Genomic DNA, 23,404 nt, shown 5'->3' with positions numbered 1-23,404 from the left:
AAAAGCGAGGGATGGGGGAGGGGGACGAGAGAGAGAGAGAGAGAGAGAGAGAGAGAGAGAGATGCTTTATGTGGCTTCTAGACACCATAGTATTTCTACTTTCACTACACTTTGTTCATGCTCTGGAGCATTTGGATTGAAGACGATGTGAAATGTTAACTCTGTTCTATAAAAGTAAGTGTCAGGTGTATAATGTGGTGAACAGAAGATATATAGTGAGCAAAATAAAGAATTCTCGTGAACATTTTTGTTCCCTTCTTTGGCTTGGTTTAATGTTGTATCTATAAGTTTAGCACACTGCCTTGCTGACGGTGTACATAGGTGATGCAGGCGGGTAGGTGACGGTGTTATGCTGTGGTTTCAGGGTGTGAAGACAAGCCTTGTGTTTTCCTGCCAAGTGACTGTGGTTTGCTGATTCCTTTAGAAAGTGGGTCGTCGGTCATACCATTACAAACTGCACAGTTTGAAGCAGCATGATTTAATTTGTGGTTTTTTGTTTTTTTTGTTGTTCTTTATTGAAAGACACAGAATAATCGTGCTCGAACTTTAGTGCGGGTGGCGTTCTGTCTTACAGTCATTTGTGTGGCTGGGTTTGTAGTGGTACAAGTCATTTATATTCTTTTTTTAAAAAGGTTTTTAAAGATTCTGATAAAGATTCTGATTGGTCAGAAGGTTGATTCATTTTCTACAACACTGTGGTTCTGGACATTAGTGTTGTCTGACAGGTTTATATGAATCCTCCTGCTCTAATACAGCGTACTATCATTTCTATAGAAATAACTCATATGCGTGGACTTGCCATATAATCTAAGGAGAATAATAAACAGATTTTGTTGTTAATTAGCAAAGAAAAATGTCGAATTGTTGATAGGGTGAAGTAAGATGTTTATTTAACATTTATGGAAGGAGTCTCCAGTGTCAGCAGTTACAGCGTCATAGCGGTTACAGTGAACTTTCCAGTTTCTTAGCAGTAAACAAACAAACAAACAAACAGCATTATTTTGTGTTATTCACTTCAAGAGAGAGATACAAGAGAATGGTTAGGGAACGACTGAGCAGTTTGAAGCTGTTATATTATAATATTATAAATGATAAGAGGAACTTGTTTCGCAGAGGTTTCACAACAGCTTTAAAGGGTAAAGTGCGACGCTGTTCATTAATAAATAAAAATGTGAAAGTATTGACAAAGTGCTGTGGTGTAAGAGGAATAAAATACTTCAGCACATGCTGTTATAGACAAATAACCAAATTCAGGGTGGAAGTTCTTTGCATTAGGTCACGTTACACCACCCTTTTGTTGATTATTTTCCTATAACAGCACGCCATGTTGTGTTTTATTCCTTACACATATTGATCATCTATTGTATTGGTCTCACCTTGCAGCGTACAGCCTTTATTTTATTTTATCTATCTACAAAGGACCATGGAAACATCATTATCTGTCCCATAAACCATTAAAAATGAAATCTGTTGTCCTTCCTGGCACTTTAACATGATGGATATTTTATCGATTGCTGTGCTTAGTCCATGCGTCCCTCCTCTCTTATGCGAATCTCTCTCTCACTTGGTTGCAGGTCTGATGAGTATTCCTACAGCAGCATCTGGACAGACAGGGGGTGGAGACATGCAGTCACCTGGGGCAATAAGCCCCTCCTTCCTCCCACCCCCAACTGGAAAGGTTCCAGGTCGCAAGAGGGGACGGCCGCCGCTCAAAAGGCATCCGGAGTATCAGAATCGCTACCCAGAATCCCTCCCTCCCATCAAAGTGCCTAAGAAGAGAGGGAGGAAGCCTGGATTCAAGGTCAGCATGAGTGTCTGTATATCACTGTGTGTGTGTGTGTGTGTGTGTGTGTGTGTGTGTGTGTGTGTGCTGAGTAGTTATAATTCCCTTGTAAGCAGATGAATCAGTTTTTATATATGGTTCATATATTTGTGACCCATTTTCATTTTTTTTGGTAATATCCAGACGCTTATAATGAAACACATTTGTGTTTCCCTCTCAAGATTGAAAGAAAGGGAAGTGTGTGTGTGTGTGTGTGTGTGTGTGTGTGTGTGTGTGTGTGCGTGCGTGGCTTCCCAGTGACTGATGTATCTGCAGTCTGCTGCTGTAGTGAGTTATTTTTAGCTGCATGTCTGCAAGCCTCATACTACTGCTGCAGATCTTTTCTGAGTCTAAAGAGAAAAAATAAGAGATACACACCTCTATGATCTGTGTGTGTGTGTGTGGGTGTGGGTGTGGGTGTGTATATGCTTGTAAGTATGTCACCTAAGAAAGAATACTCTGAATTTAAACCGTCATGTTTTATTCCTTACATATTGTATCCTTTTTTTTATACAAATGTTTATTTAAAAAAATTACAAGCATCCGGTTTCACTCAGAATTGTACTGGCTCCTCTCAAGGTTTCTTCCTCATGTCATCTCAGGGTGCCACTGTCCCCAAAGACATTTGGGTTTGAGATCAAAAGATGGATATGAGATTATATTGCTATTTACATGTAGACGTGTTAAACAACATAAAACATACAAGCTTTATCTTATCACCCAGTTTTTAGGTGAGCAGATAAATACTGGAACATGTGACTGACAGGTGTTTCTTATTACCCAGGTGTGTCCTGTTCGATTGATTTTTTAAACAATAAACAGCTCTGATAGTCTAGTCTTGTTTTTAGCCTTCAGTTTCACTTGTGAAGAGTGCGTTTGTTGTTAAAAAAGGATAAGCCAACATGCAGATCAGAGAGCTGTCTATGGGAGAAAAGCAAAAGCGAGCCATTTTGAAGCTGAGAAAAGAGGGAAAATCAGTCAGAGGCATTGCACAAAGCTTGTGCATAGCCTATACAACAATTTGAAATGTCCTGAAAAAAAAGAAGAAAGAAACCATTGGTGTACTGAGCAACAGACACAGAATGGGTCGGGCAAGGAAAACAGACACCTGACTAGGTGATTGGAGGGCAGGTGGGATGCCTTGGACAGAACTTGTCCAATCTGGCGTCCATTGATGACTTCAAGTACATAAATATACATGTACGTCACTTGTCCTTGTTAGTTTGAAAAAAACAACAACAATCATATTCATCCACTCATGCTGGAGATATCGTTAACTTTTTTCAACGTGGTAATAAAAAAGAGCTGGGACTCAAGGCTCTGAGATTGGTATATGTATGTAGAGCTCAATAAGTCATGTGTTGTGTGTGCGTGTGTGCGTGTGTGTGTGTGTGTGTGTGTGTGTGTGTGTGTATAGCTGAAGTCCCGGTTGGCAATGACTCCGTTGGCCATCTCCCCTCCCAGCAGCACTCCAGAACCAGACATGAGCTCCATCCCTCAGGACGCTGCCACTGTTCCCCACTCTGCCACACCAGAGGTCCTTACAGGTAAAACACACACAAACGCACACACACATACACACACACACACACACACACACACACACACACACACACACTTCTGTGATGAAGTCTAAATAATGTGCATTCAGTGACTCTGTCCCTGTTACGTGCATAAATCTTCCTCTTTACTGTCCACCTGGGACTTACAGTACTGTGATTATGATTGCTGTGAATTGTTAATAATCAGACGTGTGAGGCTCAGAAGTGCAGTACAGATGTGCACTGGTGTGGTGACTTATGTGCATGTCGCTCAGCAGACTGAGATTCTGTATTTCTGAGTTTCAGCCAGTCATGTGCGTAATAAATCAGTAGAAGTAAACGTTTCACTTCTAATATAAATTTCAGACGTAATCAGGCGAGACGTGTGCCTGGCGTGACCTTAGTGCTGGCAACTTGTTAGTTCTTTCTCTGTATTAATGGCATGATATTTGAAGAGTCTGATCATGCTGTATATTTTCCCCTGTATTTTATAGTGCTATGTAATTGCATGAGGTGTAGGAGTGTGATTCATGAATAATGTTGAGTCCCTGTGGACCCACCCCCCTCACACACATACCCACACACACTCATTATCTTAGAGGTCATGACTCCATGATTCTTGAAGGTAACAATACAGAAGTGAAAATATCACAGAGAGCGGTACAAGGTGTGAGTGAGCATAATTATTATTTTAAAGCATAACAGTCTTAAGGGCCTCAGAGGGCATTATCGGGTATTGTCCAATATGGCCTTCATCTCCTAATTAATCATACAACATGTACACATTCCAGTTGTTGCTATTTAATGATGTTTTTTTTGAGTAAACGAAAGTATAGATGTCTTTAAAATCAGGTATACGCTGTATAACTTTGATAATTTTGTTCTTTGCTGACAACTCAAATCGCATTTCCGGATCCGCCCATCATTTACGATGAAAGCCTATGATTTATGTTGTAAATCTACCTTTGGATCTGTAATGTGCTTTCATGTTGTGTTTGTGCTTCCGTTAAATCCGAGCCCTGGTGGGTTTTCACACTTGCTGCAGTTCGTTCATGCAGAGAACACAACCGTCGCACCCAAACAACTGTTTCCAGAACCTTTGTCTGGTTCTGGTTCTGTGGGGGTCTTGTTTTGGTTCCATCTGTGATTCCTACACCTACTTGTGGACCCTTTTCTGTCAGACCAGTGAATGAAAGTGTTTTATGAGTACATTCACCTCAAGTACATATGAACTATTTTTTTCATTGCTTTTTGCTTTTTGGATCCTTTGAACATGTGCAGTGTGAAAATAAACCAAACCAAATAGGAAAGTCTAATCGTTCTAATAGGCATGGTAGCATCGGACACCTTTGAGATGCTTTTACTCACACTAAATACAATGACGTTGGGATATAATGACGTTTTCTTCCCCCTGATCTTGCCCATAATGGTAGGATAATGAAGAAATGTACTGTATGTATATGTTCCCACAAATTGACCAAACTAGCATCCGTGTGTGTTTTTTTTTTCTTCTCCATGCAGCACGCTCTCTTTTTATGCATGTATTTGGAAAAAATCGGTTCAGTGATTTGAGAATCAAACATCACTGCTCTCCTCACCCAAAGCAGACGACTTCTGGAGCAGCTGCAATTGAGCCGATTCGGAAAATCGATTCGTGACAGCCAAATTGGGTTGAAGAACAGGCTCAAGTGTTACCCTGGCTGCTACAGTTGGACGCCTGAGATGTTTAACCTGTTGTGAACGGCCCACGTTTCCTTTAAACTTGAGATCAAGGGGTGTTAAATTTGAGCTCCGGAGTCATAAAACTCAATTCCAGGGCTTTCTTGAGCCACAGAGAGGTAAACAAGATGCCATGTGCGTCTCAGGTTTGAGCATCAGGGTTAAGTGTGGAGTCAGCTGACTGTGGGAAAGTCGTGCTCTTTTTTCCATTTTAGCACCAGAACATCAGGTTTTAGTATGCGGACACACACACACACACACGCACTTACTTACACACCACTTCACTGGTGTTGTGCTGTGTATGTATTCTGTGGAGGGTTTTTAATGCGATGGGCGTTGCAGAGGGAGTTGTAGCTGCTGCTGGTGGTGGAGGTCATGACCCTGCTGACCTGAGGTCATTGTCATGGGATATAATGTGTCCACTTGTGTGCTTATTCATCCTTCTCACACCTGCATATCATTCTTTGACATTGAATCTGTTTGAATTCATGCACATATCCGTGGATGGATGGATCTATGGAATGGCAATTTGAATCTTTATTCATTCTAGATCTACATACCAGGATATTTCAGCTTAAAATATCTGGTTGCTTCTGCTCATAGGTTAAAATCTGATAATGGTCCCAAATGTATACGTAACATTCAAATAAGAATGAAATGATCATAAATGAATCAGAAATGATCTCTCTCAGGATGAGGCTCATCATCTATTGTTCTCTCAAGAAGAGAGTTCTACAAATATTAATATTGGCATTAATTTTGATACCAAAAAATTTGCTCTACTTAGGAAACATACTATGTTTGAGAAATGATTGTGTTGAATCAAAACTACACAGCATCCCAATATTTTAAGTATTTCGTATCTGTGGTATCCATTGTACATTTCTAATTTCTAATCATTTTTTTACAAGGAGTGCCAATAATTCTAATAAAACAGTGGATGCTCTGTACATCTTAATAGAACCTGGCAGAAGGACTTCCTGTAGCACTTTATTACTTCTCGTGTTTGTGTGTATGTGTGCGCGTGCGCGCAATGTCTGGCCATCGGGCCGCTTGTCTGACAGACGCCAAAGGAAATCCCAGAGCATGTTGCATGGAAGCATTGGTGCGGCACAGACGAGTGGGGCGGAATTAGTGTGTGTGTGTGTGTGTGTGTGGAGAGGGATGCTGAGTGATTGGAGGATTCCTGCACACACTCCTTCAGGCTCGCTTTTCCATTACCCCAACCCCCCACCACCATATCTACAGGCTTTGTAGCCAAACATTACTTCTTTTCCATTACATCATCGTCCTGTGTGTTTGAAGACATTAATTCAGAGCGTTTATTGCTTCGTCTGGCTCCATCAGTGTTTCACGTTATCATTACAAATGGAAGGATAGTGCTGGCTGATGCAGCCCAAAGGCAACACTAAAGTCTCCTGTTGGGCTGTTCTGAAAAATAAATATACAATATTATTTCACTTTGCCCTCATTATTGAAGCATTATTATGTGCAAAAATAAATAAATAAATAAACAGTGTGATCATTTCTTGTGTATATCTATGTATTTAGGAAATATTCACACCATTAAGAGGAGTGGAACACGATGTGGTTTTCTGCTGTTGAAGCATGTTATGCTTTCTAAGATGCTTTTCTGCTCACCATGGTTGTAAAGAGTGGCTATTTGAGTTGTCTAGCCATTAGTGTTAATGTTACTTACAGCATTAAAGCAAAAGAATGAGAGAAAGACAGAACACAATCACAATTTAGTTTGAAAGCTTGTCAAATAGTCATTTCTCTCTCTCTCTCTCTCTCTCTCTCTCTCTCTCTCTCTCTCTCTCTCTCTCTCTCGCGCACGCTCTCTCTCTCTCTCTCTCTAGTGTGTATCTACGTGAATAAACAGGTGAACACTGGCCCTAACCTGGACAGACAGAAAGTCATGCAGCTTCCCGATCACCTCGGCCCAGCACGGCCCTCCGTGGTTCTGCAGCAGGCTGTGCAGGGTTGCATCGATAGCGCTTACCAGCAGAAAACGGTCTTCACCCTGCTCACGCAGGGCTACGGAGGAGAGAAAATATCAGGTTACAAACATTCACACACACTCGCACACAAAAGTATGCTAATAGAATGCGAGAAATCAACTTCAACATCCTCTTTTAACAAAATATTATCCGATTTCTTCCAATGTTTGAGTGTCGCTGCTGTGGTCACCGTTATCACTACAGACTACACACTATGTCTGAGGTCCGAATACCAGTGTGTGCAATTTTGGTATTAACTCCTCACTCTATGCACGTGACTATAACTTAACTCAGATTACGGCCAATCATTTCTTTCTGTCTCTTCCCTGCAGCCACCTTTGACGGCAAGCAGCACCTTTTGAGTCTGCCAGTGGTGAACAGTGTTGGTTATGTACTCCGCTTCCTAAAAAAGCTCTGCCGGAGTCTTCTGTGTGAGAACCTCTTCAGCGATCAGCCAATTGCACCTTCCTCCTCTCCCTCCTCCTCTTCCTCGGCCCACACAGACAAGCATTCAGACGGACAATCCAAGTCGAGTGAGTGTACATCTTTTCTCTTTCGCCTATTTAGCGTCCTGCCATCTTCTTCCTGAATACGGTAGCTTTGGATTTTGGTGTGTTTTTATGACCATTTTAACTGAGGTTTCATTGAAATTGAATGTGTTTTTTTAGCCAAACTTTGCAATGTAATAATAATTACACCACTAATGGGACTGGCTACAAATTTCCATTAAGTTCTTCCTCCTGATTTCTCTCAAAAGTATAAAATTATTCTCTATAATTAAAAAAAAAAAATCATCACCCAGAAGTCAATCAACATTATCTGGCACTAAGTGATTCAATCCAGTGAAGACTGCTTGTTAATAACAACGATGTTGAACATCTTCTTTATCTCCTTCCCTAATTACATCCCTAATAATTTGGATGCTGTAGGTGCTGCAAGTCTGTCTTAGACTAATCACATTTAATGACATAATAACTGACTCTATTAAGTTGCTCTGTGACAGGATAAAGGCATCAGCGTCATTAATTGCTTATGGGTTTCCTCAGTTCATCCTCAAATTAAAAAAGAATCTCACTTAAGGAATGGACTTGGAAGCAGAGTTGATTAGACAGAAGGTTGGTTAGATAACAATATTTATTTCCATCCATACATTTTCTATACCACTTATCCTACAGGGTCACAGGGAACCTGGAGCCTATCCCAGGGAGCATGGCGCGTAAGGCGGGGTACAACCTGGAAGGGGTGCCAATACATCGCAGGGCACAATCACATACACATTCACACACTACGGACACTTTAGACATGCCAGTCAGCCTATCATGCATGTCTTTGGACTGGGGGAGGAAACCAGAGTACCTGGAGGAAACCCCTGTAGCATGCGGAGAACATGCAAACTCAGCACAGACACAGGGCAGCAGCGGGAATAGAATCCCCAACCCTGGAGGTGTAAGGCAAACATGCTAACCACTAAGCCACCATGTGGCCACAATATTCAGTTATTAATCTTTATTTAATTTTAATCATAACAGGCTGTGTTCAAAAGTGTACCAGGATTTATGCAGGGAAAGGCATTATTCAGTTGTGCTTTGCAGATGCTTAGCATCCAGATGATTGAACCTGCACACAGGACACACCATAGAGGTTTTCGGAGTTGTTGTTTTTTTTGTTGTTTATTAAGTGCCCTCTTGGTAGGTGTCTCATCCACACATTTTTAAATCAAATACTTCCTACCCAACAAATATTAGAGGATATAAAATACAAACCAAAAAAACAGATTGTATCAGTAAAGACTTTGAGGGAGAATTAAAATCCATGTGGTTTATTAACAGGTCTTCCCAAAACTCAGGCAAGTCAGCAACTCAGGTATGCAGAAAGTCTCGGCTAAAAGAATAGCAATCCAAAATCGATATGGTTAAACATGGCAGGGGGTCAGAGTAATCAACAAGGCAGCTGGAGATAAGATCAGATTACAGAAACAGGATAGACTTTGCAAAGACACTGATACTTTGATGTATTTATATATAATAAAAACAGGAAGTGAAGGGGGTGTGAATAATGAACTGTGCTATTCCAGAGATGGAGACCTCTACTGGTTGGAAGGGGTATTGTGAGTACCTTACACAATATGTGTTGGACAAACGCAACAGGCGATAAAAAATACAGTTTACACTAAAATGTCTTACTGTTGCCCCTACTTTTGGGCAACATTGGATCTGTTCAGGGAAATTCATGGATAGGAACCAGAATTGTGAGTTCAAAATTCCACTGGTGCCAGAGAACTAATTTTGGGTTCATGGACAAGGCCTTAAATTGTAGACTTCAGTTGTGTCCTGACTTGTATAAAAGTGGCAAATGTTCTTGTATTTGATAGTTGCGACATTTTTTTGTCTGCAGTCAGTATAGTTTTCAGCACGGCTATAATTCTTCGACTCATTATCTGCCCTTTCCCACACCGAGAAGTGTGTGGAGGAGATCTTTTGACGTGCCTGAGCCCTCGTAAGTGCCTGTCAGAAAGGGGCTAATCACGTCTCAAGTGTTCTTTTCTGCTGTTAAATGGATGTAATGGTTGTGGCCTCTGTGTATTTGAAAACAGCAGGGGGAACAGCTTTATGAAGTTCAGGATGATGCAAGTGCTTTAGAAATTTTGGTTTCTGGGGAGATGTTTCCATAATAATTAAGCCTCATCTTGGCAGTTATTGGATTTAAAAGCGGACTGTTCTCTTGGGAGTGTCACAGGTGTTTAGCCTCATGTGTGGGTTCATACATGTTTACCACCTAACCCAGAACATCCATTAGTCATTGTGCAATGGGATTCACTGTAAATATCCTTTGTTATTTTTTTTTTTTACCAATTGTGAAAATAGCAATTGGGTCTCATTAACCCAGCCCATCTCTTTACATTTTTATGCAATATCAAAACAATTGTACATTTATTTTTTAGAATATTCACCCCATAAATTCATTACAAGTATAAATAATATAAGCATTATTTATGGGAATAGACAAAATCCCTTCCCATGCTTTGGTATCTGGGGTTACTGTTTTATATCTGATGCAAGCAGCTACAGAAAGCCGGTGGAGGTAACACAGCAATGTGAAGGTGTTTTTAGAACTTGGGGGAGTGTTGAAAACAAGGGTCAGATGGTGTGCAGAGGCAGACCTGCCATGAGTGAGTTACAGTAGTCAAGTCTTGAAATGACAAGGGACTGTACAAACACCTGAGTGGCCTCTGTGCACAGGAAAGGCCAGATCCTTCTGATGTTGTAAAGGAGAAACCTGCATGACCATGTGAGGTTAGCAGCGTGAGGAGAAAACAATAGTTATTTGTCCAGAACTACCCCAAGGCTGGGCACACTGTCAGATGGTGTGATCGTAGTGTTGTCCAGTGAGATCACAAGATTGCAAAATCTCCAGGGATGTACAGCAGCTCGGTTTTGCCACCAGCAAGACTGCCAGACATGCTGAGATCTGAGCAGAAACATGTCTGTGAGAGGAATGGAGAAGATGAGTTGAGAGTCATTAGCATAGCAGTGGTATAGAACGCATGTCAGGATATGACTTCACTGAGAGATCTAGGGAGAAGAGGACAGAAGAGGACCCAGCACTGAGTCTTGTGGGACTCCAGTAGGGAATCTCTGTGGAGCAGATGTGATAAGAAATAATCCACCACTAACCTGTGCCACGAATTCCAAAACACACGAGGATGTGGTTGACTTTGTTGAAGGCTGCTGAAAGGTAAAGGAGAATGAGGACTGTTGACAGTTTGCTGATCTAGTGGCATGGAATGTCTCAGTAATGGTTTTGAAGCCAAACCTTTTAGGATATTGATGGTGTCCTGGGTAAGATTGAAAGACAACTAATTGTATACAGCATGTTCAAGGACTTCAGAAAGAAAAGAGAGCAGTGGTACTGGTCAGTAGTTGCTGATGCCTGAGATATCTAAAGCAGGCTTCTTCAAGAAGAGAATAATTCTAGCAGTTGGCGCATGACCAGTTGTTATGGAGTCATTTATAATGAAAATTATGAAAGGAGGTGATCTTGCCAAATAGCCTGGTGCATTGTGGAAGGAATGGTATCCAGCAGGCAGATAGTATTATTGCAGGATCTCTTCTGCAGAAAGAAGAAAAAATATGACATGGATTGAGGAAGAGAAGATTGATAGTGAAGTGTAGGAATTTGGGTTGATGGATGGGAAGAGAGATGAGTTGGCAGATTTTGCTAATTTTCTTTGCCAGTGTGAGAGCAGTATAAAAAGAGATCAGTGTCAAATTGTGATTTCTGCCACTTTTTCTCAGCAGATTAAAGAGCTAGATAGAAATAGGAGTCAGGGTATGGAAGGGTTATTAGATTGTAGTCAGACAAGGAGGAAGGAAAGATCGAGTGGAGGTTGCAGCAACTTGGGTGGAGGTATGAACAGTTGGTAAAAGGAAAGGCAGGGACAGCAAATGTGAAGGATACAATGTGATGATCTGAAAGGTGGAGCAATGTCTACAGCTGGGGAGGGCCATCTTAAGACCGGTCCAAAACGTTACCTGCTGTTGAACGTCAGGTCAAAACAATGTGAAAGGCTGAAGTTTCTGAGGAGAGTGAGATGAATGCCATCAGTAAAAGAAATCTCCAGTTCCAAGTGTGCCAGGGGGGCAATGCATAACAATAATTCTAAGATTGACTGGAGAGGTGATAGTCACAGCATGGAAGTTAATGGATAATATGTTGAGATGAGACCTTGTTACCTTGTTACTCTCACCTTATAATCCTAACGCTAACCCTATCTTTTTAGTGCTATTGTTCTTTTAAGCCAAACACTATGATGGCTTATTTTGACCTGATAATAATGGCTAATGAGGTCACAAATAAGTGGAAGTATAAATATAATTTACGCACTTCAACATTTTAGCTAAACAAATTGCAGTTTTGACACAAGTTTGAAATGTGTTTTCTTTTCTTGTGCAGCAGACTCTATGGTGGATGATTACCACTCTGAAACAATGGAGGCCAAGCGTTACTCTGTCGATCATAGTGACACAGCCTTTGGTGTGATGACATCGCCATACATAGCCTCGAAATCCACCTATGGGTTTCGTTCTGGTGCTGCCTACTCTGGGGGCGTTTGCAGACCAGCAGCCAGTCCCAGTGCATTCCAGGAAGGAAACAGAAGTGGTAAGAGAAACCAAGGCTGCCATGGTATAGACATGTTAAAGATAACATAGCATGCTTCCAAATATTTACACATTCATAAACACAGAGGTACACAGAGCACAGTAAGTAATACACTTTTTAGTTATTGTAATGTCTTCAATCACTCAATCTATCTCTCTCCTTTTGTCTTTCTCTGTCTCTCTCCAGCCTACAGTCCGTCCCCAGAGGCAGGTGAGTCCAAGCCTCCTCCGAGTAAAGACCCATCCCGGTGGAGTGTAGAGGAAGTGGTGTGGTTTATCAAAGATGCAGACCCTCAGGCCCTTGGTCCACACGTGGAACTCTTTCGAAAACATGTAAGTGTACGCTGTAGTTTTATTACAGCATGATAAACCATGAGAGAACATAGAATGTGAAACCCAAAAGTATGTTTGAGTTGAATCCTTTAATAATAAGAATCCTTTAATGAATACCCATGGTAAGCAGTACAGTCATTACCATGTATGCCCATAAAATTCAGAATGGTATACATAAATGACATTTAGCACAGCATATACCATTTTAATCAGTACAATATATATGAATTATGAGAATATACGATACAATGTATACCCATAATACTGAGTACAGTATAGTACACCCATAATAATCAGTACTGTATATACCTATAGTAATCAGTACAGCATAGTACACCCATAATAATCAGTACAGTATAATACACATAATAATCAGTACAGTATACAACCATAGTAATCAGTACAGTATATATGTATAATATTCAGTACATTATATACCAATAGTAATCAGTACAGTATAGTACACCCATAATAATCAGTACAGTATAGTACACATAATAATCAGTACGGTATACAACCACAGTAATCAATACAGTATGGTACACCCATAATAATCAGTACTGTATACACCCATAATAATCAGTACATTATATACCCATAGTAATCAGTACATTATAGTACACCCACAATAATCAGTACAGTATATACACAATAATCAGTATAGTATACACCCATAGTAATCAGTACATTATTGTACACCCATAATAATCAGTACAGTATATACATAATAAGCAATACAGTATGATAAATTCAATATGAATTTTCATCTTGTAATTATATAGCACTAGAATGTTTCTGTAAAAGGTGAGAAATTAGTGAAAATAGTCATTTGAAACACTGAAAGAGCATTTGCTTGTTGTGTGACTGTGTAACTCGTCTTTCAGGAGATTGATGGAGATGCTCTCCTGCTGCTGAAGAGTGACATGATCATGAAGTACCTGGGACTAAAACTCGGCCCAGCACTCAAACTCTGCTACCACATCGACAAGTTAAAACAGACCAAGTTCTGACATGCTCTTGGCCAAAACCACCCCAACCCCCACCACTCCTACACACACACACACTTGTCCACGCATGCTTATCTCCCACCCACAAACACATACACACAAACACAAACATACATGGTCTCACACAACGAGACGGACTACTTCACAATATCAAGATGTGATTTTCTTCGTTTTCGTTTGTGTTCTTCATATGCATTTTTGACCCTCACCTACCAAGTGCCCGTGAACTTTTTAAATATCTGTGATTATTTTGGACTTGACACTAATTGACAATTCCCTTGAGCTTGTTTTAACATGGGTTGAGAGCGTGATGAGCCACCCATGGTAAAAGTTATTGCTGGGACTTCCACAGAACTTCTGGAATTATGCATACTAAAGATAGATAAAGATAAGAAAATATAAGGATGTAAAAAAAAATCCTGCTCAGTATGGATAGTGGGATGGGTGATGATTTATCATGGACTAGACCCATACAGGTTCTATACATTTCACACAATGTACGGATCATCTAAAGACGGTCTTTGGCCACCTTGTGGGTAAGTTGAGACATTGTAGCTTCCTGTGACGCTGGATCCCATTTTTCCAAGAGCAGCTAAACAAGACTTGAGCCTATATTCATACGGAACTCTACAGACACAGGACTTTAGAGTAGAGTCACATCTGAAATTCTGACACACAGCAGGGCTACTACTGGATTCAAAAACCGTTACCTCCGTAACCAGCGAAATACAGGCACTGATAAAACCGTGGACCAATCATGAAATTCAGTATGTGTTTGAGTTTTTGCACAAGTTTAAGTATCATCGTTACATGCCACTCACCTAAAAATCTTAAGTCAAATCAAGTCAAGTGGGTTTTTATAGTCATTTATCTATATTGCTTGTATACATTGGAACGAAATGTCGTTTCTCCAAGACCATGGTGCAACACAGAAAAGTACGCAAGACTGCATAGGGTACAATACCTAACAGTGTGAGACGAGTGCAGGACAAGAAATACACAATAACTGGTATTGCAAAGTAGCACTAAGAGCATGCATTGCAGCACACCAAAAACACTGGCACAATCATGGTTTAACTAAAAGGACCAAACCCAGGTAGAACCATGGCAAGTTTCTTTACTGAATCCCACACACACTTGCCTCCGTTCTGTAAGGTGCACATATTATATGTAACATTGATATTAATCTAAAGGGTACTGGAAAATGGATTAGTCCTTCTGTTAACAAAACATATCTGAAGAAATATATTACATGGAGACATCCTACAAGATGTTTTACTATTAAACATACTGATGAGTGCCAATATTATACTGGAGTACAGAAATAGTGTGTTATTTTTTGATGCTAGCATGCCGACTCATCCCGAAACACTTTTTTCTTTTTAAACAGAAGATTGTTTTTGCCTCATTTCAGTGTTTTTTTTTCTCTGAAGGGTACCTTCTTTTTCCCTTTGTGAAGTTTTACTGTCTGAGTTTTAAATTTTGTGTTTGTTTTTTCTTCAGAGAGCAATTGTGGTGATGGGACACAAGTGTAAATTTCAAAAGTGTACTTTTTGTGTAAATACAACATTTTCAAGTCACAGATGCATACCATGCCCTCCAGAATGATCAGTACCATTCATGAAAATGTTTATGCAGTTTATGGCTGTATATCTCTTCCTGTAAGGTTGAACATGTTGGTCCAGTCCTCCATGACAGAACGTTTTAAGCTCTTTTATATTCTGAGGTTTGTGCATGTGAACATAAATTCAAACCAAGGGTTTTCAGTAGGGTTTAAATCCAGAGACTGACATGGAAACTGCAAATAATTGAGCTTGTGTTTCTTTAAACATTCCTGTGTTGATATTGTGTAATAAGTACTTTTGTTTCATCATCTTGCTCAAAACTTGTGGCCAAGCCTGAACCTCCTGGTAACCAGGTTTTGGGCTAAAATATCCTGGTACTTAACATAATTCATGATGTCATCAATCTTCACAAGAGCCCCTTTTTTGTGTGTTGAAAGTTTGATTTGTCCCATGGTAATGGATGACAAAGAGATTTTACAAAGGGATGTGTGTAGCCTCATATCTGTACCCCAGGGAAACAGGATAAGGCAACAACAGTTCCTGGCGAGTGATCTTTTTTTTTCTTCTTAGGAATGACAATTTGCATTATTTTTTAATTTTTTTTTGGAGAGAAAATACTATTATTTAAAAATGTTGTTCAAATAAGAAAAAAAAATTGTAAGAAAATTGTTTTTGAATTATTGTGTGTTATTGTATGTTAATTTTATATAACCATTTTTTAACTAATTTTATGAAGGGTGCCAATAATTCAGGAGGACGCTGTATTCAAAAATTCATTTCGTGTTTTTATCAGATCAACAGGTTCAACTGCACAAGAGGAAAAAAAAGTCACTATTTTAGAGTAAGCATTCAGCCCAAAATGTATAATTTGCATTTCAGCTCAGTTTTCTGTAAGCCGCTCTGCTATCTCACTTGTACAGAATCCTTTTCTACATTTCTGAATTGGTTCAGGCTGTTTAGTCTTTTCTCTTTCTTTCTGTGGAATTTTCTTCATGTAGCACATTCAGTTGAATGAACATAGCCCATGTACTGTACATCATACTGTAACTGGAAAGAAACTGTTAGTCCAGCAGCCTGTGTGTCTTCAAATTCATGGTTAATTGCTATGTTCAGATTGAAAACTTTCTGTTTTAGCGGGTAAGTAGGTGGTCAATACATGTCTGACACTTGCCTGAAATATTTAGACAGGAGAAGTTAAAAAATAAAACAGCTCGAGGTGCTTTTTATTTAATCAGCGAGGCATCGTAGTGGCATCGCACCTGTCCGGTTTTCTCTGCTTGGACTTCACTTAACTACAGCGTTATCATAGCATAGGTTTATAGTCAATCCAGTTTATGACAAATGATGCTATTATTGCATAGTGTGTAATGCCTTGATGTTAAAGGTTTGGTTAAAGGTTTGGCTTATAAGCCTTGTTATTTTAAAGGGAAGTATTTCTGCTAATTCCTACATCTCTGGAGGAGAAGTTCATCACCTCCTTTTGTCACTTTTCTATGTTCGCCTCTGTGCCGTGTCATTCGGTGTCATATTTTGTATAATACATAACGTAAATGTATGTTTATGAATGCTACTATAGACAGTCTGAGCCGGTGATGTTTAGAGAAACAACTGTTCATATATTAACTCAAAGAAGAGGCTGTGTGTGTGTGTGTGTGTGTGTGTGTGTGTGTGTGTGTGTGTGTGTGTGTGTGTGTGTGTGTGTGTGTGTGTGTGTGTGTGTACATCTTTGGAGGCTGCAACAAGGACCATCCATTTTGGTGCTAAAATATGACTGTATTTAATAACTAATTTTATCCATATTAGTTTACAGCTGTTTTCCCTTTATTTCAACAGTGTGGCTTCAGTGTTGTGAAATATTGTGATCACAGACAGGCCATGGTCCGTCTGTCTGTTTGTGAGATGATATACAGTATACAAAGAATTACAGAAGCACCTGAATAAAGCATTAATGAGCACTTAATACCTTCTCTGTTACTAATTTGTCTCTGCATCACATATTAAGTCATTTCTATTTATAAAATCATCATGTTTATAGTATTTTCTTTAGTAAATTGTTGTACATGCAATGTACTTTCACTACAGCCATTTTACCTGACACCCTGACTCATCATTAATATACATATACATTAATATACAGTTGTGCTCATAAATTTATACACCCCTTGCAGAATCTGCAAAATGTTAATAATGAAAAACAGATAATTAAAATTGCATTTTGTTTACATATATGCCACAAGACAAATAATAGCTGAATTTACACAAATGAACCAGTTTACATATGTTTGATTCTTAATACTGTGTGTCGTTACCTGGATGATCCACGACTGTTTTTATGTTTTGTGATAGTTGTTCATGAGTCCCTTGTTTGTCCTGAGCAGTTAAACTGCTCACTGCTCTTCAGAAAAATCCTCCAGGTCCTGCAGGTTCATTACTTTTCCAGCAGTGACCCGTTTCCAACTGTGGCTATATGATGTTCATATCCATTTTTTCACACTGAGGACAACTGAGGGACTTGTACACAGCTATTACAAAAGGTGCAAACAGTCACGATGCTCAAGAACATAGCACGACACATTAAGAGCTGGGGGGGGGGGGGGGGGGTGTGATTTGTTTAAAGATCTTATTTTTATTCATTTATTACCACCTTTCAGAAGCTACATAAGGGGGGGGGGGGGGGGGGGGTAGAAATTAATTTAGTGTACTTAGAACTTACCAAGTAAAAATTAGTGAGCAGAATGTAGAACCTCATTACAAATGAGATGCTGAAGTGAAAGTAGCATAGTAATCAAAAAGAAGAAGAATAGATGGCATAACTAAAACAAATGACATTAAACAGAATCTCAAAATGAAAGTCAGAACTCCTACATTACAGCACTTTTGGGATGACTATGTTTTACATCATACTACATTCACTCTGTTTTCTAGTTAACCGGTAGCTGTTGCATTAATCCCCCCCCCCCCCCCCCCCCCCCCCCCCCCCCCATAGCATTGCTTTGTTTTCTTACAGGAATGGGGTACTTGGCTCACTGAAAGGGGGTACTGTAAAAACATTATTACAGACTATTTATTTATTTATTTATTTATTTATTTTCGCATTGAATTGCATTTGGAGCTGTTGGATGGTGCCATTGTGGATTTTTACACATAGATGGTGCTCTTGCTTCACACATGTCTTTACCTACCACTAGTATTGAGGTATAAAACTGAAATGATGACGTCAACCATGTTTTTTTCCCCTTTAACTTGTAAATTTGGTAAAGAATCACATTTTAAATCATGAATTTGATTATCTTTCCAATTATCATGACCTCCCAGAGATGCGAGGCAAGTAGGGCATACATTGTGAACAAAACAAGCACAAGATCAAAAAAGTCATTATGTATGTATGCATTGGGAGGAGCCTGGCTAAATGTAACTACGTACATTTTTTCTAGCATTTACTCAAAACAGTTTCTTTGTGTAAATTTCCCTACATTTTCCATACTACTTTCAAGATCAGATCGTCCACTAGAGAACAGGGATGCAAATTTATAGTAAAGGTACTATGTTTGTTCACCACTGATGAAAAGGCTTCAAAGTATGGCATCTGAGACATTAGCTGGCCTGCTGGGAATGCAGTCAGGCTCAACACTGTATTACTGGGATGGCTGAAAATCAATTCTATGATAGAAGTCTTTCAAAACTACATGCAGAGAAAAAGTGTATAGTGAAAGGACAGCACATAAGCTTTAAAACACTGCCCAAGGATACTCTCCAGCTACTCTCCTTTTTAAATCAACTTTATTGAATGGTTTCAAAACTCATTACAAGCAATCATTCACATTTTACAATATAGAGATGCACACATTTGAGTCGATTAAAACACAAACGTATACAACTAACGCACACATATCTATACATTCATGCATATTTACACAATACTTACACATCATCAAGAGTGCAAATCTTTATAAGAGTCCATGGATGTGTATTTCTTGTCCTTCTGAGTCTTCTTGAGGCTCGCCTCATTATTAGAGCGGTTCTGTGTGGATTCTCAAAGCTTTCTGAACAGCAATGATACTCAAGCAGCTTAGTGGAGAGCATTTTCCTCACAGAGGAGCAGTAAAGCAAAAAAACAAAACAAAACAAAACAAAATGTGTCACAATAAAGCAATAAACAAAAAAAGAGAAAAAAAAAGAGAAAAACCTCTACCAGGGTGTAAACACATGAAGGAGTGCCTTAAGCCAAAACAAAGGTGGAGGGGGAGAAAGTGTGAACAAATATAGAACTGAAGGATTTTTACAGGAGATGGTGCTTTAATGCATGTCAAGAATACACAATAAATCCCCTCAAGGTGTGGACAAAAATCCATAAACTGAGGATGTTGGACAAAGAGAAACAATTGAACATACAAGAAAACACATTTGTACAGTCAGTAGATCATTTCTAGCCTTATACCTTGTGGGTATTAACCTTAAAAGTGCATCAAATAGTTTTAAGTGCTTGGTGGCTAACCGCTTGTCCTGATATTAAATACCCACGCTAAAGAACCTGTCAGTAACTTGATGTTACTATTATGAAACCATTATGGTCTCATCAAATGCATAAAACTATTATACATACACATAGGAAAACTCACTGGAAGACAGATAGGCAGCACCATTTGCGCTTCCTAGTATAATAATTATTTTTTTTAAGTCAGGTATTTCAAGTCCATAATCATGCTGTGATTCTTCTGAATAGCAAGCATGCTAAAAAAAAAAAATGAAAGAAAAGCTGTCCTTGCCATTAGTCAGCTCTTGTCAATACAAAATGAATGATTTTGTACAAATATATACATACATATATATACATACATACACACACAGATATATATATATATATATATATATATATATATATATATATATATATATATATATATATATATATATATACAGTATCTCACAAAAGTGAGTACACCCCTCACATTTTTGTGAATATTTGATTATATCTTTTCATGTGACAACACTGAAGAAATGACACTTTGCTACAATGTAAACTAGTGAGTGTACAGCTTGTGTAAGAGTGTAAATTTGCTGTTCCCTCAAAATAACTCAACACTCAGCCATTAATGTCTAAACCGCTGCCAACAAAAGTGAGTACACCCCTAAGTGAAAATGTCCAAATTGGGCCCAAAATAACAATATTTTGTGTGGCACCATTATTTTCCAGCACTGCCTTAACTCTCTTGGGCATGGAGTTCATCAGCGCTTCACAGGTTGCCACTGGAGTCCTCTTCCACTCCTCCATGACGACATCACGGAGCTGGTGGATGTTAGAGACTTTCCGTTTGAGGATGCCCCACAGATGCTCAATAGGGTTTAGGTTTGGAGACCAGTCCATCACCTTCACCCTCAGCTTCTTTAGCAAGGCAGTGGTCGTCTTGGAGGTGTGTTTGGGGTCGTTATCATGCTGGAATACTGCATACTGATCATGCTCTAATTCAGTATGTCACAGTACATGTTGGCATTCATGGTTCCCTCACTGAACTGTAGCTCCCCAGTGCCAGCAGCACTCATGCAGCCCCAGACCATGACACTCCCACCACCATGCTTGACTGTAGGCAAGACACACTTGTCTTTGTACTCCTCACCTGGTTGCCACCACACACGCTTGACACCATCTGGACCAAATAAGTTTATTTTGGTCTCATCAGACCACAGGACATGGTTCTAGTAATCCATGTCCTTAGTCTGCTTGTCTTCAGCAAACTGTTTGCAGGCTTTCTTGTGAATAATCTTTAGAAGAGGCTTCCTTCTGGGACAACAGCCATGCAGACCAATTTGATGCAGTGTGCAGCGTATGGTCTGAGCACTGACAGGCTGACCCCCCACCCCTTCAACCTCTGCAGCAATGCTGGCAGCACTCATACGTCTATTTCCCAAAGACAACCTCTGGATATGACACTGAGCACGTGCACTCAGCTTCTTTGGTCGACCATTGCGAGGCCTGTTCTGAGTGGAACCTATCCTGTTAAACCGCTGTATGGTCTTGGCCACCGTGCTACAGCTCAGTGTCAGGGTCTTGGCAATCTTCTTATAGCCTTTATGTAGAGCAACAATCCTTTTTTTCAGATCCTCAGACAGTTCTTTGCCATGAGGTGACCAGTATGATGGAGTGTGAGAGCAATGACGCCAAATTTAACACACCTGCTCCCCATTCACACCTGAGACCTTGTAACACTAACAAGTCACATGACACCAGGGAGGGAAAATGGCTAATTGGGCCCAATTTGGACATTTTCACTTAGGGGTGTACTCACTTTTGTTGCCAGCGGTTTAGACATTAATGGCTGTGTGTTGAGTTATTTTGAGGGGACAGCAAATTTACACTGTTACACAAGCTGTACACACACTACTTTACATTCTAGCAAAGTGTCATTTCTTCAGTGTTGTCACATGAAAAGATATAATCAAATATTTACAAAAATGTGAGGGGTGTACTCACTTTTGTGAGATACTGTATATATATATATATATATATAATTTGTGCTTTGTTGAGACTTTGTTAAGTCTATTTAGTTCTAGTTTAAAAGTTATGTAAAAGAACATCAACAATGGAGAAAGTGATCCAGGTCATTTTTGAATATTTCATCAGCTATTGTGTTGTAAACATGCCATCTCAGTCACTACTGATGACGTTATAGATGTGTCAGTGAAGCGGCCTTAAAAAAGGTGGTGCTTAAAAACAGAAATGCTTTCACCATTTTGCTTGAAGATTGAGAATTCCCTAAAATACCACAGCCATCCAGGAGCAACAAAGAAACTGCACAAGAACCATATACACAAGGAAAAATATAAGTCTGTCATTTTTAGTTCTTACACTGATGATGCCCCAAAAATATTTTTGGCTATTAAGCTACTTAGCATAGACTACTTAGCATAGTGAAAAGCTTGAACTGAGGAACGTAATGTCGTCACTGGTTGTGATCATGTGAGTTGCTGTAGATCTGAAAAGAACCATAGGTGATTGATGTTTCGACCACCGGAGCGGTGTTTATCTTTAAAGTCAAAAGGATACTGTTGTCATAGCTAATAGTTATAAGCTAGCAACTTGACATGTGTTAGCCTCCCACTTCTAATTCTAGATACTAGCTAGCACGTACATTTTCTATTTCAATTACATCAACAAGCAGAAGCAGGAACACAGACAGATTGACTAAATAATTAATTTGCATCCATTTCTTACTACTTTTTTCATTTGGGTATTTCTCCTCAGCTTTCTTTTTTGTCACTTCATGATCGCTGCTTCTTTGTGATCTCATATTTCTTACCTAATTTGAGCCCCTTCAGGATTTTATGATCACAGAAATTCTAGATTCATTATGCAAAATGAAGAAACTCTATGATATTTGGAGGAGCTTGCAATTTTTTATGATTTTCTGTAGATTTGGACCAAGACGTCATGTGATGTCATCACAATGTGCATTCAGTCGAAGCCCTCTTCAGTTCACATGCGTCGAACATGAGTACAACTAAAAGGTCTCGTTTATCAATAAACGTCACTGCGAAAGAGCGTGCAAAACAATTTCATGAGATTGCAATTTCACCAGTTCGAGTAGTTTTCCACAAAAAAAGCACAAAAGACTCAGCAAGTTGCATCACAAAGTTTGAAAAACTTTGAAAGTCCTGTATGGACTGTTATTTAGTTCAGTTTCTATTACTCTTACACCACAAAGGGGTGCCCTGTGACTGCCGGATACATAAACCTTTTCACCAAATGATAGTTAATTGTGCATTTTTGTATATTTGTTTTAAAAATCATGGGGCTGGGGTACTCTTTCTTTCTCTCTCTCTCTCTCCTATTAATCACAGCTACAGTAGCCAATCATGGGCCTCTGTTAGCTCGTGTATGCCGATTAGGGCAGATAGTGCTTTCCTCTGAGTAACGCAGCAGATATTCAAAAGGATGTGGTTGGCTGGCATAACATGTCCTGGAAGAAGCATATATTAGCCTTAACCCAAGTGTCATGTGATAAGGTAGAGCTAGCTAGTGGGTGGGAGGTTTCAGGTGACCAAATTAGCAGAGAAAATGTGAAAAAAGGCTCAGTGGACACCAAATATCTGTAGCTTGACATGAGTGTTGACGATATGCTGAATTTATCTACATGAATAAATCAGCCCCAGACTTTACTTCACTCCATTACTTGCATATTTACTTGCATTGATGTGTATAAGATGATATGGAAGTCAAAAAAATTATTTATTTGTTTTAACACCGGGGGTTAGTCGGCTTA

At 39.5% G+C, this 23,404-nt stretch overlaps 1 protein-coding gene across 4 annotated transcripts in view; it reads left to right on the top strand.

Moving 5' to 3' along the window:
• The window catches only part of scml4 (Scm polycomb group protein like 4), a 37,927-nt gene extending 20,813 nt beyond the window's left edge, over positions 1 to 17,114 (top strand). For 3 of the 4 annotated variants that reach the window (XM_017452512.3, XM_017452554.3, XM_017452530.3), the window contains 7 exons: positions 1,575 to 1,801; positions 3,240 to 3,369; positions 6,942 to 7,142; positions 7,415 to 7,615; positions 12,036 to 12,242; positions 12,429 to 12,574; positions 13,459 to 17,114. In XM_017452512.3, coding sequence (XP_017308001.1) covers positions 1,575 to 1,801; positions 3,240 to 3,369; positions 6,942 to 7,142; positions 7,415 to 7,615; positions 12,036 to 12,242; positions 12,429 to 12,574; positions 13,459 to 13,584 — 1,238 coding nt within the window. In that variant the 3' untranslated portion in view covers positions 13,585 to 17,114. The remainder of the gene's footprint in view (positions 1 to 1,574; positions 1,802 to 3,239; positions 3,370 to 6,941; positions 7,143 to 7,414; positions 7,616 to 12,035; positions 12,243 to 12,428; positions 12,575 to 13,458) is intronic. The other variant, XM_017452522.3, reaches the window with a different exon arrangement.
• Positions 17,115 to 23,404: the final 6,290 nt, after the last annotated feature.

Source organism: Ictalurus punctatus, chromosome 2 (genome assembly GCF_001660625.3).
Source record: "Ictalurus punctatus breed USDA103 chromosome 2, Coco_2.0, whole genome shotgun sequence".
Lineage (NCBI taxonomy): Eukaryota > Metazoa > Chordata > Actinopteri > Siluriformes > Ictaluridae > Ictalurus > Ictalurus punctatus.
The sequence above is the reverse complement of the archived record's forward strand: the minus strand, read 5'-3'. Positions and strand labels throughout refer to the sequence as shown.